Below are 21,272 nucleotides of genomic sequence, written 5' to 3'. Positions count from 1 at the left end.
CCCACGAGGAACCGCAGAAGCAGCTTTACAGAAAATTGACACAAAGCCTGGCACCGTTTCCGACACGGTCCGAGGCCGGGTTTCTCTGCTGCTCTGGGAGGGCGCCCGACACGGTTCTTTATGGTTCCTCGTCCATTCAGACCGTGCCATACCCCCTCCCCTACGGCAATCGTCAGCCCGTTAGGCGCACCGTTTCTGTACTACTCGCGGCAGGGGGGCGCAGGTGGTCCGCCCAGCTATTGCAGTGTTTTGCTCAGTAAACCCAGGCATAACCTGAATTGTCCCTAGTGTGTAGTATAGAACTAGTGTATTGCTGATCGGTGGGGACACGGTGGGCTGATGGGCCTGTTTCCGCACTCAAACTGTAAACTATACACTAGACATAAAAAAACACAAGGACACAAAGTGCTGGAGTAACTCAGCGGGTCAGGCACCAACTCAGGAGATCATGGATATCTATGATCTCCACAGATGCTGCCTGACCCGTTGTTACTCCATCATTTTGTGTCCTTGTGTCATTTTATGTCCTTTTCCGTATCAACCAGTTTCTGCAGTTCCTTCTTCCTACATAAAAAGACAAAAGTTGTAATAGGAAGAGAGCAGAGGTGAACATTATCTTCTTGTATAGGAAACAAAACAGCAGATGCTGGTTTAACTGATGTCAGGGGAGGGGGCGGGAGACTGAAGAAGTGTATCGCCCCGAAACGTCACCCATTCCTTCTCTACAGAGATGCTGCCTGACCCGCTGAGTTACTCCAGCATTTTGTGTCTCCCTTTATCCTCTTGTTTCACACCTTCTGTCTTTTCTTCTCTGGTCTTTGTCCAACTGTCTGCCTATCAAATTCCGCACTTATCTTTATCCACCTATCACTCTCCATGTTTTGTCCTGCGCCTCCTCTCTTCCAGCTTCACACACCCCCCCCCCCCACTCCTTTCAGTCTGAAGGTGGTTCCCGACCCGAAACGTCACCTCGCCATATTCTCCAGAGATGCCGCCTGACCCGCTGAATTACTCCAGCTCTCTGTGTGTCTTTTTCCTTTTGTAAAACCAGTATCCACGGATCCTTGTGTTTGCTGTTTGAAGAGATCTCTACCGTGACGCGGATACGCTGAGAGAACTCAAACACGGGTTATTTTTTAAAGACTTTATTAAACGTCAAGTTAAAGGTGAAGAGTTACAAACGTGAGCGGAGCCACAGCGGGTGATGTGCGCGCCAGCGGGTCGTAGACTGGAGCCTGCGATGTTGTAATGAGGTGTTGCATTTTGTGACGTGGAACAAGGGCAGGACCCACACAGTGAACGGTAGTCCTCTGGGGAGTGTTGTAGAGCAGGGGGATCGAGGAGTTCAGGGACATGGTTCCTTGAAGGTCGAGTCGCAGGTAGATAAGGCGGTCAAAAAGGCTTTTGGCACATTGGCCTTCATCAGTCAGAGTATTGAGGATGGAAGTTGGGAGGTCATGTTGCAGTTTGGGGATTAAATGGGAGCCGTTCAGCGCCGACCTGTTGTCCACCGGGTTTCTGCCCCACAGCCCCTGAGCCCCGCTCCTGACGCCGGTCCCGGGACCCGATCCTTTTACACACCCGGAGCGGAACCGGAGCAGATTCTCAGCCAGTGTCCATCACAAGGCCAGAAGAAAGGATAAAGTTTCTCCGTGAATTTATTCCCAGTGGAGGTGTGGAGATGGAACTTGGTGTCCGCGTCGTAAAATGAAACTGTCCCGGACTCGTAACTGAGATAAACTCCCACCCTCCCGGGGATGGGACGGGCGGGGAGACGGGATGGAGGGGAGGTGAATGCATAAAACTCGTTATCCCGCCACCTGATCCTCCAGACTCCAGTCTCCGGAGTTAGTGTGAGCTCTCCCTTCCTCTCCACAGACTCTGCGGCGACTCCCAGACTCCACCACTCACTCCCCGCCACCTTCACCTCCCAGTAATGTCTCCCCGATGTGAATCCCTCCGATCCCAGCACACACCCCCAGTATCTAAACCTCTTCCCGGTGTCAGGGAGACTCCTCCGGGTCCCGGTCCATCTCACCCTCTTCCAATCCTCAGACACCTCGAGCCGCGCATGCGCTGTTTCCACATCCAGGGTGACGGAGACTGGGGGGAGAAGCAGAGAATCAGAGAGTCCCCGGGGGTCGGGGGGAGACTCGGGCAGCGCGGCCCCGGGACTCGGGCACAGGCGGGCGGACAACTGAAACCCTGCCCGGGGTTTCACCCACAACCACATCGGGTGGACAACAGACATCTCTCCCGGAGTTTTTAATCCAGGGATGGAGAGGTGAATTTCGTGAGGTGGGGGAGGGTGGACGGGAAGGACGAGTGCGGAGAGTGAGGAGGATTGCCAGATTGCGGTGGGGATGGAGGAACTAAGCGGGTTATTCAGATATGGAGGCAGATCGGAGCAGGAGGATATAGAGGTGAGTGGTAATTTGAGGTTGTTAAAGAGGAGGTAGAGGTGCGTGGTGGGGTCGTCATGATCACAGTGAAAGGGGGCAGACACGAGGGGCCAGATGACCTGCTCCTGTGTTTTTTGAGTGGAGGGTGAGAGAAAGGGAAGGGTGGGTTTGTTAGTCAATTGGAGTGGGTGCAAAAGGGTTTACAACAACTTCATCAGGTCTGAAGGGCTGGGTTATCAGGTGAATTTGGACAGTCATAAGGTCATAAATGAAAGTATTCGAATGAGGCCATTCGGCCCATCAAGTCTACTCCACCATTCAATCGCGGCTGGTCTATCTCTCTCTCCTAACCCCTTTCTCCTGCCGTTTCCCTATAACCTCTGACACCTGTACTAACCCAGAATCCAGCTATCTCTGCCTTAAAATGTGGGATCTGGGACCATGGACACATCTGATCACAGAAGGTTCGAGCCCCCGACCGCTGGAGGACAAAGCAGGGAGGAATTGAACTGTTTTTCACCTTCCATCACAGTGAGGAATGTGGAGGGGTCACTGTGGTGGATGTTTACGTTAAAATGTATTTTGTGTGTCCTGTTGCTTTTTACTGTTATGACTGTATGGCAAATGAAGTTCCTCGTATGTTGCAAAACATACTTGGCTAATAAAGTTTTATTGTGATTGTGATAAGGAGCCGTGTTAGGCGGGTAGGATGAAGCGGACTGGAGTAGCGAGGAAAGGAGGGGACCGGGTGGGATTGGAGGTGTCGGAAGAGGAGTTACAGTTTACCAAGGTACAGCGAAAATATTTTGTTGAGTGCTAACCAGTCTGTAGAAAGACAATACATGATTACAATCAATACGTTTGCAGATACATGATGTGGGAATAATGTTTAGTGCAATGTAAAGCCAGCAAGGTGCGATCAAGGATAGTCCGAGGATCACCAATGTGGAAGATAGTAGTTCAGCACTGCGCTCGGGTTGTGGTAGAATGATTCAGTTCCCTGATAACAGCTGGGAAGAAACTGTCCCTGAATCTGGAGGTGTGCATTTTCACACTTCTGTACCTCTTGCCTGATGGGAGAGGGGAGAAGAGGGAGTGGCCAGGGTGCGACTCATCCTTGGTTATGCTGCTGGCCTTGCCAAGGCAGCGGGAGGTATAAATGGAGTCAATGGCAGGAGTTTCTGGATTGCGGGAGAGCAGGGAGGAGAGTCTGGAACGGGAATGACGGACTGCGCTTCCTGCAAATTGGCATCTGGACCGCGCGCAACTCCACCAACATCCAACAGCGGGGACAAAACTCCTAGAGCTGGAGGGAGACTCCATGGGGATCTGTGGATCTGTTGCCACGGGGTTTCCGCTTCTGATTTCAGGAGTAGGCCATTCGGCCGTTCGAGCCTGCACCACCATTGAATGTGATCATGGCTGATCATTCTCAATCAGTACCCCGTTCCTGCCTTCTCCCCATACCCCCTGACTCCGCTATCCTTAAGAGCTCTATCTAGCTCTCTCTTCAATGCATTCAGAGAACTGGCCTCCACTGCCTTCTGAGGCAGAGAATTCCACAGATTTACAACTCTCTGACTGCAAACGTTTTCCCTCATCTCCGTTTTAAATGGCCTACCCCTTATTCTTAAACTGTGGCCCCTGGTTCTGGACTCCCCCAACATTGGGAACATGTTTCCCCCCTCTAACATGTCCAGCCCCTTAATAATCTTATATGTTTCGATAAGATCCCCTCTCATCCTTCTAAATTCCAGTGTAACAACGTTCAGCACATCATGCCCACTCTGCTCATTCACCCCCCCCCCCCCCACCCCTACATCTCCATCGTTTCGAATGCATGTGATCCAATCTCTACTTGTACTCTATCTCCCCCCTGGCTGACCTACAGGGAAGCAGGAGAGCTAGAAAGAGCAATGAAGGATCCTTGTCGAGTCGGATGGAAGATAATTCCAAGGTATGTTATACAGACATTAAACGCAAGCGATTAACAGTGAAGCGAGGGGGACCCCTGTTGGATAAAGGAGGTAATTGACGCCTGGAACGAGAGTAATTTGAATAGTCCCATGTCCAATATTAAATATGCCCTTTACATGCAATGAATTAGGGGCTCGTTGAATCAAGGAATATGGGGAGAAGGCAGGCACGGGTTATTGATTGTGGACGACCAGCCATGATCACAACGAATGGCGGTGCTGGCTTGAAGGGCCGAATGCCCTCGTCCTGCACCTATTTCCTATGTTTCTATGTTTCTAATACTTACAGGTCACGAATAATTATTTATGTTTTACCTCTTTTGACGGAATCAATCGTTTCTCTCAACACCGTGTTCAACAAAAATAGGTGATCGAATTTTCCAACGGCCAAGCTACCGTCTGCTACTGACAACAACTGGTCATCGTCACTTATCCTGCATGAATTACACACCCGGTTATAAGACACGCATCAACGATTTCTGGGTTACTTTCCAAAACAGTGTAGAGAGTCTCACCTCCTCTTCTGACGAGTTTCCTCCTGAAATATAAAACATCAGAAAGATCAATTAATTTACACTGAGCGTCCACATCGTGACAGCAGGGATTTCTGCCAAATTATTACAATTTTCCGACAGATCCCAGCACTTAATGCTGGCGCGGCGCCTCATCAGTGCAGTATTATGTATTAATTACATGTAAAGTGTATGTTTAATACAGGACTGGTGGGGCGATTCAACCTCCTCTGGTTCCAGTCGTGAATTACCTCATTTGTCCAACAGGGGTCACCCTCTCTTCACTGTTACCCTCTTACGTTTAATGTCTGTGTAACATGCCTTTGAATTTTCTTCTATCGTATTCGCCAAAGATCCTGCATTGCCACTTCAAGCGCGCCCTGATTCGTCTTGCACCCGGTGGGTCAGCAAGAGGGGACCCATATCGTCTTCCAACCTTTGTCTCCTCAGACATCATGTTGCCACTTGTGACTAGATGTTCATGTCAGACTAAGAGAGGACTTGGCTTGAACAACATGGAAAATATGACAGGCTCAATGTGATAAGTACAACTACACTTCCCGATAAAGATGCAGTCAGTCCTGCGATTGAATGGGGTGTGTTAATGTGAGTGAGGTAGTAATATGGCCCCAGAACATCCTAGCGAGGGAATGTGATCAACCGGAAATAGTTGTGCATGTGGGCACGAACGACGTCTGGAAGAAGAGGAAGTAGATACTGCAACATGAGTTTAGGGAGTTAGGAAGAAGACTGAGAAGTAGGAAGTCGAAGGTGGTTGTCTCTGAACTGCTGCCTGTACCTCGTGCTGGTGAGGGCAGGAACAGAGAGACCGGGGATATGAATGTATGGCTGAGGGGCTGGTGCAGGGAGCAGTGATTTAGATTTCTAGACCACTGGGACCTCTTCTGGGGTAGGGGTGACCTGTACAAGAGGGACGGGTTGCCCCTTAACAGCAGGGGGACCAACATTCTGGCAGGCAGGTTTGCTAATGCTACACGTGTGACTTTAAACTGAGTAGTGGGGGGGAGGGGTTGACAAATTGGGAATATGAAGATGGAGTTAAAGGTGAAGCGAACACAGGAGACATTGCAAAGGACTCTCGAATAAATGGGAAGGGAAGTTCTAGAAGGGATATGAGAGTAAGGTCAGGCCCAATTGTGACCAGGGTGAGAGAGGAGGTGAATAACGAAATTAAAGTGTTGTATTTAAATGCGCGAAGTTTAAAAAAATAAAGTGGATGAGCTTGAGGCTCAGTTTGACATTGGCAAGTATGATGTTGTGGGAATCACTGAGACATGGCTACAAGAGGACCAGGGCTGGGAACTGAATATTCAGGGGTACACAATGTATAGAAAAGACAGACAGGTGGGCAGAGGGGGTGGGGTCGGTCTGTTGGTAAGGAATGATATTCACTCCCTTGCAAGGAGTGACATAGAATCAGATGTAAAATCAGTATGGATAGAAATGAGGAAATGTAAGGGGAAAAAGACCCTAATGGGAGTTATCTACTGGCCCCCAAACAGTAACCTCGACATAGGGTGCAAGTTGAATCAGGAGCTAAAATTGGCGTGTCGCAAATGTAATGCGACGGTGGTTATGGGAGATTTCCACATGCAGGTCGACTGGGAAAATGGGGTTGGTAATGGACCCCAGGAAAGAGAGTTTGTGGAGTGCCTCCGAGATGGATTCTTAGAACAGCTTGTACTGGAGCCTACTAGTGAGAAGGCAATTCTGGATTTAGTGTTGTGTAATGAACCTGATCTGATAAGTGGACTCGAGGTAAAAGAGCCATTAGGAAGCAGTGATCACAATATGATAAGTTTTACTCTACAAATTGAGAGGGAGAAGGGAAAATCGGAAGTGTCAGTATTACAGTATAGCAAAGGGGATTACCGAGGCATGAGGCAGGAGCTGGCCTGAATTGACTGGAAGGAGGCCCTGGAAGCAGGGAAGACGGTGGAACAGCAATGGCAGGTATTCCTGGGAATAATGCAGAAGTTGCAGGATCAATATATCCTAAAGAGGAGGAACGATTCTAAGGCGAGTAAGAGGCACCTGTGGCTGACAAGGGAAGTCAAGGACAGCATAAAAATAAAAGGGAAGAAGTATAACATAGCAAAGAAGGGTGGGAAGCCAAAGGATCCGGACTCTTTTAAAGAGCAACAGAGGATAACTAAAAAGGCAGTACGGGGAGAAAAGATGAGGTACGAGGGTAAATTAGCCAATAATATAAAGAAGGATATTAAAAGCTGTTTTATGTATGTGAAGAGGAAAAAATAGTAAAGGCAAATGTGGGTCCCTTGAAGACAGAAGCAGGGGAACAAGGTAATGGCAGACGAGTTAAACCGGTACTTTGGACCTGTCTTCACTAAGGAAGATACAAACAATCTCCCAGATGTTCTAGTGTCCAGAGATCCTAGGGTGACGGAGGAACTGAAGGAAATTCACATTAGGCAGGAAATGGTGTTGGGTAGACTGATGGGACTGAGGGCTGATAATTCCCCAGGGCCTGATGGTCTGCATCCCAGGGTACTTAAGGAGGTGGCTCTAGAAATTGTGGACACATTGGTGATCATTTTCCAATGTACACAGAATCAGTTCCTCGACTTTCAGAAAGCCTTCGACAAGGTCCCCCACATAGGAGATTAGTGGGCAAAATTAGAGTACATGGTACTCCATGACATGGATAGAAAATTGGTTGACAGACAGAAAGCAAAGAGTGGGGATAAATGGGTCCCATTCAGAATGGCAGGCAGTGACTAGTGGGGTACCGCAAGACTCGGTGCTGGGACCGCAGCTATTTACAATATACATTAATGACTTGGATGATGGGATTAAAAGTACCATTAGCAAATTTGCAGATGATACAAAGCTGGGTGGTAGTGTGAACTGTGAGGAAGATGCTATGAGGTTGCAGGGTGACTTGGACAGGTTGTGTGAGTGGGCGGATGCACGTCAGATGCAGTTTAATGTGGGTAAGTGTGCGGTTATCCACTTTGCTGGTAAAAATAGGAAGGCAGAATATTATCTGAATGGTGTCAAGTTAGGAAAAGGGACGTACAACGAGATCTGGGTGTCCTAGTGCATCAGTCACTGAAAGGAAGCATGCAGGTACAGCAGGAAGTGAAGACAGCCAATGGAATGTTGGCCTTCATAACAAGAGGAGTTGAGTACAGAAGCAAAGAGGTCCTACTGCAGTTGTACAGGGCCCTAGTGAGACCACACGTGGAGTACTGTTTGCAGTGTTGGTCTCCAAATTTGAGGAAGGATATTCTTGCTATTAAGGGCATGCAGCGTAGGTTTACTAGGTTAATTCCCGGAATGGCGGGACTGTCATATGTTGCAAGACTGGAGTGACGAGGCTTGTATACACTGGAATTTAGAAGGATGAGAGGGGATCTTATCGAAACGTATGATTATTAAGGGGTTGGATACGCTAGAGGCAGGAAACATATTCCCAATGTTGGGGGAGCCCAGAACCAGGGGCCACAGTTTAAGAATAAGGGGTAGGCCATTGAGAACGGAGATGAGGAAAAAGTTTTCAGTCAGAGAGTTGTGAATCTGCGGAATTCTCTGCCTCAGAAGGGAGTGGAGGCCAATTCTTTAAATGCATTCAAGAGAGAGCTATATAGAGCTCTTAAGGATAGCGGAGTCAGGGGGTATGGGGAGAAGGCAGGAACGGGGTACTGATTGAGAATGATCAGCCATGATCACATTGAATGGCGGTGCTGGCTCGATGGGCCGAATGGCCTACTCCTGCACCTATTGTCTATTGTCTATTATCTAAACCATTTATTTGGAGACACAAGGTGCTGCATAGAGTGAAATCGTGATCAGGCCAGCCAGCATCTGAGGAGGGAAATGTACACATGACGTTTCTGGACAGGAGCCTCTTTAAATCTTCTGGAATAGATGTGGGAGGTGAAGGGAAGAAAGTGGGGCAATAAATGGCAAGCGATAGGTAAAGCTGTGTGATGACGGACATATGACAGACTGATGGATATCCCTGCGGCTGATGGCGAAGGGCAGAAAACTTGCTACTGCATTGGAATCTGGCCAGGAAGATAAATGGGGAATGCAATGGAAGGGATGGGGTGGAAATCAACAGGAGAGAATGTGCTGGGTTCCCAGTAGGAAGGGTTGGGGGATCTGCGGTTGGAGAAGGGGAACCAACGTTGTGACGGGGACTGGGGATGGAAAGAAATACCTGTGGGGAACAGTTGAAGGAACAGGGACGTCTGAAGGGGATAAGGTTTACCTGTAACAGGAGAATATATGTTACATGTTGGGTTGCCGTCTGCTCAAAATATGAGGTGTTCGTCTTCCCTACCGACTGGGCTGTTTCAATCAGCCTTGAATTATTGGGAAATTCTGCATTTATTTCAGACTGTTACCCACTATTTTGTGATTGTGGCCTTGTGGAAGCTAACTTTGGGGAAACCATTTTGTGGCACCTTTGGAGGACATTTTGTGCTGGGAAGTTCGATACCTTAGCAGCTTGTTAGAAAGATCTGTACAAAAGCTTGTTTTGGTTATTGTATTGAAAACAGGCTTTTGCAAGGTAGTCCTTCACATTCATGGACACCTGCAGATAAGAAGTTGCTTCCCAAGGTTTAGAAGTTGTTTTTCTGGGTTTGTTGTTGCGTTCTGGACATTTCAATGTTCTGAACTCGATGTTATGGTACCTCCTTATCGCCGAACGGTACCTCTCTAATCATCTTAGCTATGTGACTCCCTTTACTCCCCTGTACTCCTGTTTGACTCCCTAACACAATTAAAGGAACTCTATTATGGGAACTCTACTATGTATCTGCTGAGACTGCTTTATGCTATGTAACCATGGAAAATTACTGCATCTGCTTTGTGCTGTTTTCAACTGTATAAATACTGACTGTAATCTATGTTTTTTGAGAGGACAGAAGCAGGTGCTTCTCCCACCTTGGTGTTTCAGTAAAACGATTTAACTGAGTCTTGTGTTTTGCGTACTTATTTTAGAGATAAGTCGAGTCGACTTTCACAGCCTTACATTGAATCAAATTGAATTTGTAACTCCTTACCTTCAGAAATATCAAACTGTCCGTTTGGTTCATCCACTCCTGCAGCTTTAAGAGTTTCTCTTGAATAGAGTTTATCTCCTCTTGAATCGCTCGTAGATTATTCTCCATTGGATTTAGAACGCTCTCCTCTTCTTCCCGGAGATCCCTGAGAAAGAGCCGCTCTTTCTCATTGAGAATCTGGCGCAGTTCAGCAAATACCGATGTGATGTAGGTCAACAGGTTCTGTGACTGTTCCTGTCAAATGAAAGGTGAAGGTCAATATTATCGAGCCTGGAATCTAAGACAATAGCACAAGATCAGAGAAGGGAAACTGGAAAACTTACCCGGACTCCAGAAATCTTCTCTTTCTGTTGCTGCTCCATTTCCTCCACCGCTGATTTATTTTTTGTGAGAATCTCCAGGGAAGTTTTAATCTGCTCCTGGGATTGAGATTCAGGTTCAGTCAGTGAAAGAATTAGACCAGACGGGACCAACGAACTGCAGACACGGAACTGCACATGAAAGTTTACAAAAAGACACAAACTGCTGGAGAACTCATCGGGTCGGGAAGCGTATCAGCAGAGAGCCGCGGGCTGTCTCACCTGGAAGGACTGCTGGAGTCCCTGCATGGACGTGAGGGGGAAGGTACAGGGACAGGGGCAAGTACCTGGGGAAGGGCTGGTTTGGGTGGGAGGCTGGGTGAACCGAACAGTCGCCGAGGGAGTGCGGTCCGCAAATGGCGGAAAGGAAGAATCATCAGCTGATCAAATTCTGTTTGCTTTTACCTTGTATCTTTCAACAGCTTCTTTAATCGGCATGAAGCGATGATCTCTGTGTTCCAGCGCGTCTCGGCAGATCAGGCAGACCAGTTTCTTGTCGGTTTCACAAAACAGCTTCAGTTCTTCCTGATGTTCCTCGCAGTGAAGTTTACTTTCCTTCCCTTCCGTGTTCAGGCTCAGTGCTCGAGTTTTCTCAGTGATACTCGCCAAGGCCCGATTTACTTTGAGGGTGCGGTCTGCAAACTCCTCTCTACATTCCGGGCAGGAGTTTCTCCCCTCCCTGTCCCAACTCTGTGTGATACAGGAGCGGCAGAAGTTGTGCCCGCACTCCAGTATAACCGGATCGGTGAAGAAATCCAGGCAAATCGGACAAATCGCGTCTTCAGTTAAACTCTGGATCTGGTGTTTCGAAGCCATTTTTAATTCCGAGAACTTCTTGGTTCAAAACCGCTTCCGCCTTCAGGAAGCTGCGAAACCGCACAGAACTGCAACTGTCAACGACACGCCCTGCAGTGCGCGGGGGAATTGATTCTGTGCTGAATAATGTTGTTTTGCTGCGAGTGTTCAGGGTGAAGGGCCTCTGGCAATCTGCCACTGATTACACACCAGCAAGAGGCTGTTAACCCCTCCAGCCCCGGAGAGCAGCACAGTGAGCCAGACCCCCCCCCCACTCGCAGCCCAGCCTGACGTTGATCAACAGGAGCACACGAGGAACTGCAGATGCTGCTTTACAAATAAATGACACAAAGCGATCGGGTAACTCAACGGACCAGGCAGAATATCTGGAGAATTTGGATTGGCGTTCCTCCAGTTTACGTGAATTCGAGAGCAGCAATTCGTAGCAGCAATCAGCAGCAGCAGCAGCAGCACCAAGCTGTGTTGCTTGGGAAGTATTGTGTGGAGATAGTAAGGAGTAAGACCTGTGTGATCTCCCGGACAAGTTTTGATCGCCTAGCTTGGGGTCGGAGAGGAATTTCCCGGATTTTTTCCCCCAAATTGGCCTGGGTTTTTTATCCGGTTTTTCGCCTCTCCCAGGAGATCACTCAGTTCTTTTGGGTGAGCGGTTGGAGCAGCGGCCGGGCGGTAGGTTTAGAAACCGAGCACGGGGCTTTGTTTGGGGAGTATGAGTGCCAGGGCAGTTTATTGTTCTGGGTGTCGGATGTGGGGAATCTGGGAGTCTGATAGTCTTCCAGACATCCACATCTGCGCCAGGTGCGACGAGATGGGGCTCCTAAGGGACCGTATTAGGAACCTGGAGCGGCAGATTGATGACCTCCGTCTGGTTAGGGAGAGTGAGGAGGTTATAGAGAGGAGTTATAGAGAGGTGGTCACTCCAAGACGACGGGAGGTAGACAAGTGGGTCATGGTTGGGGGGGGGGGGGGCGGCAAGGAGCAGAGGCAGGGACTAGAGAGTGCACCAGTGGATGTACCCCTTGGCAATGAATACTCCTGTTTAGGTATTGTTGGGGAGTACAGCCTGCCTGGGGGCAGCGACGGCGCCCGGGCCTCTGGCACGGAGTCCGGCCCTGTTGCTCATGAAGGGTAGGGAAAGGAAGAAGAGAGCGATAGTGATAGGGGACTCTATAGTGAGGGGGTCAGATAGGCGATTCTGTGGACGCAGTCGGGAGACCCGGATGGTAGTTTACCTCCCTGGTGCCGGTGTCCGGGATGTATCTGAACGTGTCCAAGATATCCTGAAAAGGGAGGGAGAGGAGCCAGAGGTCGTGGTACATATAGGTACCAACAATATAGGTAGGATCAGGGAAGAGGTCCTGAAAGGAGAATTTAGGGGGCTAGGAAGAGAGTTAAAAAAAAGGACTTCCAAAGTGATAATCTCAGGCTTACTGCCTGTGCCACGCGATAGTGACAATAGGAATGGAGTGAGGTGGAGGATAAATACGTGGCTGAGGGACTGGTGCAGGGAGCAGGGATTCAAGTTTCTGGATCATTGGGACCTATTCTGGGGGAAGTATGACCTGTACAAAAAGGACGGGTTGCATCTGAACCTGAGGGGAACCAATATCCTGGCGGGGAGATTTGCTAAGGTAATTGCGGAGACTTTAAACTAGTACGGTTGGGGGGGAGGGACTCAAACAGATAGCTAATAGGCAGTGTGTGAGGCAGGAAGCAGAAAAGGGAAACACTCAGACCCAATATGTAGGCGAGAAAGAAGTGAAAAGAAATAAACTGAGAATAAGAAATAATGGGTCCCTTAAATGTGTATATTTTAATGCTAGGAGCATTGTAAGAAAGGTGGATGAGCTTAGAGCCTGGATTGACATCTGGAAGTATGATGTTGTGGCGATCAGTGAAACATGGTTGCAGGGGGGTTGCGATTGGCAATTAAATATTCCAGGATTTCATTATTTCAGATGTGATAGAATCGGAGGGGCAAGAGGTGCTTGTCAGGGAGGATATCACAGCAGTGCTTTGGCAGGATAGACTAGAAGGCTCGATTAGGGAGGCTGTTTGTGTGGAACTCAGAAATGAGAAAGGCTTAGCAACACTTATAGGGGTGTATTATAGACCGCCAAATAGGGAACGAGAATTGAAAGAGCAAATATGTAAGGAGATAGCAGATATTAGTAGTAAGCACAGAGTAGTGATTGTGGGTGATTTCAATTTTCCGTACATAGACTGGGAATCACATTCTGTTAAAGGGCTGGATGGTTTGGAGTTTGTAAAATGTGTGCAGGATAGTTTTTTGCAACAATACGTAGAGGTACCTACCAGAGAAGGGGCAGTGTTGGACCTCCTGTTGGGAAATGAGACGGGTCAGGTGACTGAGGTATGTGTTGAGGAGCACTTTGGGTCTAGTGTTCACAATGCCATTAGTTTCAATATAATTATGGAGAAGGTCAAATCTGGACCAAGGGTTGAGATTTTGGATTGGAGAAAGGCTAATTTTGAGGAGATGAGAAAGGATTTAAAAGGAGTGAAATGGGACATTTTGTTTTATGAAAAGGATATAATAGAGAAATGGAGGATATTTAAAGGGGAAATTTTGAGAGAACAGAGTCTTTATGTCCATGTTCGGTGGAAAGGAAAGAATAATAATTTGAAAGAGCCGTGGTTTTCCAGTGAAATTAGACACTTGGTTCGGAAAAAGAGGGAGATATACAATAAATATAAGCGGCAGGGAGTAAATGAGGTTCTTGAGGAATATAAAGAATGTAAAAGGAATCTTAAGAAGGAAATTAGAAAAGCGAAAAAAAGATATGAGGTTGCTTTGGCAAGTAATGTAAAAGTAAACCCAAAGGGGTTCTACAGATATGTCAATAGCAAAAGGATAGCGAGGGATAAAATTGGTCCATTAGAGAGTCAGAGTGGACAGCTATGTGCTGAGCCGGAAGAAATGGGGGAGATATTAAACAATTTATTTTCTTCGGTATTCACCGAGGAGAAGGATATTGAATTATGTGAGGTAATCGAAACAAGTAGAGTAGTGATGGAAATTATGAGGATCAAAGAAGAGGAGGTACGGACACTTTTGAAAAATATAAAAGTGGATAAGTCTCCAGGTCCTGATAGGATATTCCCTAGGACATTGAGGGAAGTTAGTGCAGAAATAGCAGGGGCTATGACGGAAATATTTCAAACGTCATTAGAAACGGGGATGGTGCCGGAAGATTGGCGCATTGCGCATGTTGTGCCTTTGTTTAAAAAAGGTTCTAAAAGTAAACCTACCAATTATAGACCTGTTAGTTTGACGTCTGTGGTGGGAAAATTAATGGACAAGATACTTAGGGACAATATATATAATCACATGGATAAACAAGGCCTGATTAGAAACAGTCAACATGGATTTGTGCCTGAAAGGTCATGTTTGACTAATCTTCTTGAATTTTTTGAAGAGGTTACCAGGGAAATTGATAAGGGCAAAGCTGTGCATGTTGTCTATATGGACTTCAGTAAGGCATTTGACAAGGTTCCACATGGAAGGTTGATTAAGAAGGTTAAATCGTTGGGTATTAATAGAGAGGTTGCAAGATTGATTCAACAATGGCTGAATGGGAGATACCAGAGGGTAATGGTTGACAACTGTATGTCAGGTTGGAGGTCAGTGTCTAGTGGAGTACCCCAAGGATCTGTGTTGGGTCCACTGTTGTTTGTCATTTACATTAATGATCTGGATGATGGTGTGGCAAATTGGATTAGTAAGTATGCAGATGATACTAAGATAGGTGGTGTAGTTTATAACCATATAACAACTACAGCACGGAAACAGGCCCGTTCGGCCCTACCAGTCCATGCCGACCACTCACTCTGACCTAGTCTCATCTACCTGCTCTCAGACCATAACCCTCCAATCCCCTCTCATCCATATACCTATCCAATTTACTCTTAAATAATAAAATCGAGCCTGCCTCCACCACTTCCACCGGAAACCCATTCCATACAGCCACCACCCTCTGAGTAAAGAAATTACCCCTCATGTTACCCCTAAACTTTTGTCCCTCAATTCTAAAGTTATGTCCCCTTGAAGTAGATTTTCAAAGTCTAAAGAGAGACTTGGGCCTTTTGGAAGGGTGGGCTGAAAGATGGCAGATGGAGTTTAATGCTGATAAGTGTGAGGTGCTGCATTTTGGTAGGACAAATCAAAATAGGACGTACAGGGTAAATGGTAGGGAATTGAGGAATGCAGTGGAACAGAGGGATCTGGGAATAACTGTGGAATCTCATGTGGATAGGGTGGTGAAGGCGGCGTTTGGTATGCTTGCCTTTATAAATCAGAGCATCGAATATAGAAGTTGGGATGTAATGTTAAAATTGTACAGGGCATTGGTGAGGCCGAATCTGGAGTATGGTGTGCAGTTCTGGTCGCCAAATTATAGGAAGGATGTCGACAAAATGGAGAGGGTACAGAGGAGATTTACTAGAATGTTGCCTGGGTTTCAGCACTTAAGCTACAGAGAGAGGTTGAACAGGTTGGGTCTTTATTCTTTGGAGCGTAGAAGGTTGAGGGTGTACTTGATAGAGGTTTTTAAAATTTTAAGAGGGACGGACGGAGTAGACGTGGGTAGGCTTTTCCCTTTGAGAGTGGGGAAGATTCTAACAAGGGAACATAACTTCAGAATTAAGGGACAAAAGTTTAGGGGTAACATGAGGGGTAACTTCTTTACTCAGAGGGTGGTGGCTGTATGGAATGAGCTTCCGGTGGAAGTGGTGGAGGCAGGTTCGATTTTATTATTTAAGAGTAAATTGTATAGGTATATGGATGGGAGGGGATTGGAGGGTTATGGTCTGAGAGCAGGTAGATGAGACTAGGTCAGAGAAAGTGGTCAGTGTGGACTGGTAGGGCCGAACGGGCCTGTTTCCGTGCTGTAATTGTTATATGGTTATATGGTTCTCCCCATAACCCCTGACACCCGCACTGACCAACAATTTATCTATCTCTGCCTTAAAAATATCCAATAGACAATAGGTGCAGGAGGAGGCCATTCAGCCCTTCGAGCCAGCACCGCCATTCAATGTGATCATGGCTGATCATTCTCAATCAGTACCCCGTTCCTGCCTTCTCCCCATTCCCCCTGACTCCACTATCCTTAAGAGCTCTATCCAGCTCTCTCTTGAATGCATTCAGAGAATTGGCCTCCACTGCCTTCTGAGGCAGAGAATTCCACAGATTCACAACTATCTGAATGAAAAAGTTGTTCCTCATCTCAGTTCTAAATGGGCTACCCCTTATTCTTAAATTGTGGCCCCTTGTTCTGGACTCCCCCAACATTAGGAACATGTTTCCTGCCTCTAACCTGTCCAACCCCTTAATAATCTTATACGTTTCGATAAGATCTCCTCTCATCCTTCTAAATTCCAGTGTATACAAGCCTAGGCGCTCCAGTCTTTCAACATATGATAGTCCCGCCATTCCGGGAATTAACCGAGTAAACCTACGCTGCACGCCCTCAATAGCTAGAATATCCTTCCTCAAATTTGAAGACCAAATTTGGAGACTAAGTCCACTGACTTGTGGCCTCCACAGCTGTCTGTGGCAAAGAATCCCACAGATTCTTTGCATCCCACACATCAGTTATTAAAGATGTGATAGCATCACATTTGGAAAGTGGTGAAATCATCGGACAAAGTCAGCATGGATTTACAAAAGGCAAATCATGTCTGACGAATCTTACAGAATTTTTCGAGGATGTAACTAGTAGAGTGGATAAGGGAGAACCAGTCGATGTGTTTTATCTGGACTTTCAGAAGGCCTTCGACAAGTTCCCACATAGGAGATTGGTGTACAAACTTAAAGCACACGGTATTGAGGGTTCAGTGTTGAGGTGGATAGAGAATTGGTTGGCGGACAGGAAGCAAAGAGTAGGAATAAACGGGTCCTTTTCGGAATGGCAGGCAGTGACTAGTGGGGTACCGCAAGGCTCAGTGCTGGGACCCCAGTTATTTACAGTGTATATTAATGATTTGGATGAGGGAATTGAATGCAACATCTCTAAGTTTGCGGATGACACGAAGCTGGGTGGCAGTGTTAGCTGCGAGGAGGATGCTAGGAGGCTGCAGAGTGACTTGGATAGATTAGGCAAGTGGGTAAATGCATGGCAGATGCAATATAATGTGGATAAATGTGAGGTTATCCACTTTGTCGGCAAGAACATGAAAGCAGAGTATTACCTGAATGGTGACCGATTAGGAAAAGGGGAGATGCAACGTGACCTGGGTGTCGTGGTGCACCAGTCATTGAAAGCAAGTGTGCAGGTGCAGCAAGCAGTGAAGAAAGTGAATGGTATGTTGGCATTCATAGCAAGAGGATTTGAGTTTAGGAGCAGGGAGGTTCTACTGCAGTTGTACAGGGCATGGGTGAGACCGCACCTGGAGTATTGTGTGCAGTTTTGGTCTCCTAATCTGAGGAAAGACGTTCTTGCCTTAGAGGGAGTACAGAGAAGATTCACCAGATTGATCCCTGGGATGGCGGGACTTTCATATGAAGAAAGACTGGATAGACTAGGCTTGTACTCGCTGGAATTTAGAAGACTGAGGGGGGATCTTATAGAAACATATAAAATTCTTAAGGGGCTGGAGAGGCTAGATGCAGGAAGATTGTTCCCGATGTTGGGGGAGTCCAGAACCAGGGGTCACAGCTTAAGGATAAGGGGGAAGTCTTTTAGGACCGAAATGAGAAAACATTTCTTCACACAGTGAGTGGTGAGTCTGTGGAATTCTCTGCCACAGAAGGTAGTTGATGCCAGTTCATTGGCTATATTTAAGAGGGAGTTAGATGTGGCCCTAGTGGCTAAAGGGATCAGGGGGTATGGAGAGAAGGCAGGTACAGGTTACTGAGCTGGATGATCAGCCATGATCATATTGAATGGCGGTGCAGGCTCGAAGGGCCGAATGGCCTACTCCTGCACCTATTTTCTATGTTTCTATTCACCACCCTCTGACTGAATAAATTCCTCCTCATCTCCTTCCTGACGGAACGTCCTTTAATTCTGAGGCTGTGCCCTCTGGTCCTCGACTCTCCCACTGGTGGAAAGATCGTCTCCATATCCACCCTATCCGGGTCTTTCAGTATTCGGTAGGTTTCAATGAGGTCCCCCCTCATTCTTCTAAACTCCACCGAGTACAGCGAAAATTGTTGACAATATTCCAAATGGGGCCTGACCAGTGCCTTATAGAGCCTCAGCAAAACACCCCCTGTTTTTGTACACAAGCCCTCTTGAAATAAATGCTAGCATTGAGTTTGCTTTCTTTACTACCGACACTATTCCCTCCAAACCTCTCAAGACCGAAAGGCTTGTAGGTTAATTGGCTTCTGTAAAATTAGAGTTTGTCCCTTGTGTGTGTGTAGGGCAGCGTTAGTGCGGCCTGATCGATGGTCGCTGCGTACCCGGTAGGCCGAAGGGCCAGTTTCTGCGCCGTATCACGAAGCTAAATGACATTTTCACTGATGAATGTAGACACAAAATGCTGCGGTAACTCAGCGGGTCAGGCAGCATCTGTGGAGAACATGGATAGGTGACGTTTCACAGAGTGCTGGAGTAACTCAGCGGGTCGGGCAGCATCTGTGGAGAACATGGATAGGTGACGTTTCAGTGTGCTGGAGTAACTCAGCGGGTCAGGCAGCATCTCTGGAGAGAAGGAATAGGTGACGTTTCACAGAGTGCTGGAGTAACTCAACGGGTCAGGCAGCATCTGTGGAGAGAAGGAATGGGTGACATTTCGGGTTCTTCAGAGATGGACCTCGACCCGAAAAGTCACCCATTCCTTCTCTCCACAGATGCGGCCCGACCCGCTGAGTTACCCCAGTACAGTGTTTGACTGACAATTGACCACTCCCAACTCCGTGGACAGCAGCTTTCGTTCTCTCTCTCTCTCTCTACCCCCTCTCCCCATATCTCCCTCTCCCCATCTCTCTCTCCCTCCCTCCATCCCCCCCTCTCCCTCCATCTCTCCCCCTCCATCCCCTCCTCTCCCTCCCTCCCCCTCCCTCCCCATCTATCTCTCTCTCCCCTCATCTCCCTCTCTCCTCATCTCCCCCTCCGTCTCTCCCCCCATCTCTCCCTTTCTCCCCATCTCTCCCTTTCTCCCCCATCTCTCTCTCTCCCCATCTCTCTCTCTCCCCATCTCTCTCACTCTCGCCATCTCTCTCTCCCATCACATCTCTCCCCATCTCTCTCTCCATATCTCTCTCTCCCCATCTTTCTCCCTCCATCTCTCTCTCCCCCCTATCTCTCTCTCCACATCTCTCTCTCCCCCATCTCTCCCCCCCCCCCCCCCATCTATCTCTCTCTCTCCCCATCTATCTCTCTCTCTCCCCCATGTCTCTACCTGCCAGCAGGTACAGCAGATGCACGGCCGTGCAGAGAGAGCGCCGCATCCTGGCGGTGTCCCGGTCCCGGTCCCGGTCCCGTCTGGCGACCCCCTCCAGGCTGTGGAGAAACTCCCTGGTGCAGCGGGATAGAGAAAAGGGAAAATGGAGATACTGACTGGGACTGAGGGACTGACGCAGCTCCGCCCGCCCCCCCTCCGGCTCTCCCGCCCCCCCCCTCCGGCTCTCCCGCCCCCCCCCCTCCGGCTCTCCCGCCCCCCCCCTCCGGCTCTCCCGCCCCCCCCCCTCCGGCTCTCCCCTCCCCTCCCCCCCTCCCGGCTCTCCCCCCCCCCCCCCCGGCTCTCCCGGCCCCTCCCCGGCCCCGGTGCGCGCACGCGTACATTCTGACTGACTGAGGGACTGACGTAGCTCCGGCCCCCCCCTCCGGCTCCCCCCCCCCCCCCTCCGGCTCCCCCCCCCCCCCCCCTCGGCTCCCCCCCCTCCTCCGGCTCTCCCCCCCCCCCCCGGCTCTCCCGGCCCCCTCCGCCCCCGGCTCTCCAGCCCCCCCCGGCTCTCCAGCACCTCCCCCCACGGCTCTCTAGCCCCCCCGGCTCTCCAACCCCTCCCCCCCCGGCTCTCCAGCACCCCCCCCCCCCCCCCCGCTCTCCAGCCCCCTCCCCCCTCCCCCGGCTCTCCCCTCCCCCCCGGCTCTCCAGCCCCCCCTCCCGGCTCTCCCCTCCCCCCCCCCGGCTCTCCCCGGTCCTCCCCGGCCCCGGTGCGCGCACATTCCGCATGACGCAGCGGCGGCCGCCCAGACGCGCCGCACGCGAACTTCGCCGAGCCGCCATCACGCAGCGGGTCCGGGGCGGAGGGCGGGGCGGAGGATGGGGGCGGGGCCAGGGGCGGAGGGCGGGGCCAGGGGCGGAGGGCGGGGCCGGACCGGGGACTGAAGAGTGGGCGACGTCTGATCATCGTTCACGGGGAATTATCATCGGGAAACGACCTATTATATTGAATTGTGGACGTGTGTTATTTGTTTAAACAATCATTAACGGCTTGAATGGTCGCTCGCTGGAGGCGACAATAGACAATAGTTGAAGGAGGAGGCCATTCGGCCCTTCGAGCCTGTACGCACCGCCATTCAATATGATCATGGCTGATCATTCTCAATCAGTACACAGAACGATGAACCACCAATGGCCTTGATTACATCAGGCCCAGGCTTACATGACAGGCAGCAGTGTTAAACAAATCTGTTTTATTATGTACAAAGTGCATTTTACAAAATCATCACAAGCTGCACAAAAACGTGCAGAACAAACATCCACTGGATCAGTGACCAGACTTTGTATAAATTACAGGTTTCCATAGAGCAACAATAGTCAATAAGTTGCAGGAGGAGACCATTCGGCCCTTCGAGCCAGCACCGCCATTCAATATGATCATGGCTGATCATCCACAGTCAGTAACCCGTTCCTGCCTTCTCCCCAGACCCCCCCGACAGCACGGACAAAGTGTGAACTGTTCCATGTTCCACAAGGGTCTTGTCGTAAACTTTGGGATCTGGGACCATGGACACATCTGGTCACATCTGCCACAGAGACGGCGCAGCAGCAAACCCGTTCCCCGACACCCAGAGACGGGGTGCTCTGTCACCCCCCGCGTACAGCGGTCCCCCGCTCTGCAACTCTCCCGGTCCCACAACACCCGCTCCTCATCCCTGCGAGAGAGAGGGGGGGGGAGAGAGAGAGGGGGGAGAGGGGGGAGAGAGAGAGGGAGAGAGAGAGAGGGGGAGAGGGAGAG

General features: G+C 49.2%; 2 protein-coding genes across 4 annotated transcripts in view; one reads left to right on the top strand and one right to left on the bottom strand.

Moving 5' to 3' along the window:
* The window catches only part of LOC144603060 (uncharacterized), a 278,950-nt gene that overhangs the window by 197,224 nt on the left and 60,454 nt on the right, over nucleotides 1–21,272 (top strand). The gene's annotated exons all lie outside the window — the stretch shown is intronic.
* Nucleotides 1,160–20,272, bottom strand: LOC144603019 (zinc-binding protein A33-like). 3 transcript variants are annotated; one of them, XM_078416144.1, is made up of 9 exons: nucleotides 20,255–20,272; nucleotides 19,490–19,605; nucleotides 18,549–18,853; nucleotides 10,712–11,172; nucleotides 10,271–10,366; nucleotides 9,948–10,181; nucleotides 4,894–4,916; nucleotides 4,694–4,812; nucleotides 1,160–2,103 (listed from the first exon to the last, which is right to left on the bottom strand). In XM_078416144.1, the coding sequence occupies exons 4-9, from the start codon at nucleotides 11,120–11,122 to the stop codon at nucleotides 1,574–1,576; spliced, it is 1,413 nt and encodes a 470-aa protein (XP_078272270.1). In that variant the 5' UTR covers nucleotides 11,123–11,172; nucleotides 18,549–18,853; nucleotides 19,490–19,605; nucleotides 20,255–20,272; the 3' UTR covers nucleotides 1,160–1,573. The 3 variants fall into 3 exon arrangements, with proteins under 3 accessions (XP_078272270.1, XP_078272269.1, XP_078272272.1); XM_078416143.1 differs by lacking the exon at nucleotides 20,255–20,272 and having other exon boundaries at nucleotides 19,490–19,669; XM_078416146.1 differs by lacking the exon at nucleotides 20,255–20,272 and having other exon boundaries at nucleotides 18,549–18,723; nucleotides 19,490–19,669.

Source organism: Rhinoraja longicauda, chromosome 19 (genome assembly GCF_053455715.1).
Source record: "Rhinoraja longicauda isolate Sanriku21f chromosome 19, sRhiLon1.1, whole genome shotgun sequence".
Lineage (NCBI taxonomy): Eukaryota > Metazoa > Chordata > Chondrichthyes > Rajiformes > Arhynchobatidae > Rhinoraja > Rhinoraja longicauda.
This window is presented reverse-complemented; position numbering and strand designations above follow the sequence as displayed.

Excerpts from the sequence above, each read along its gene's own strand:
- LOC144603019 (XM_078416144.1), bottom strand. The coding sequence starts at position 11,122 with ATGGCTTCGAAACACCAGATCCAGAGTTTAACTGAAGACGCGATTTGT. Across the intron at positions 10,367-10,711 it reads AAGCTGTTGAAAGATACAAG|GAGCAGATTAAAACTTCCCT; the intron begins GTAAAAGCAAAC and ends TCTCAATCCCAG. Across the intron at positions 10,182-10,270 it reads AGAAGATTTCTGGAGTCCGG|GAACAGTCACAGAACCTGTT; the intron begins GTAAGTTTTCCA and ends TTCATTTGACAG.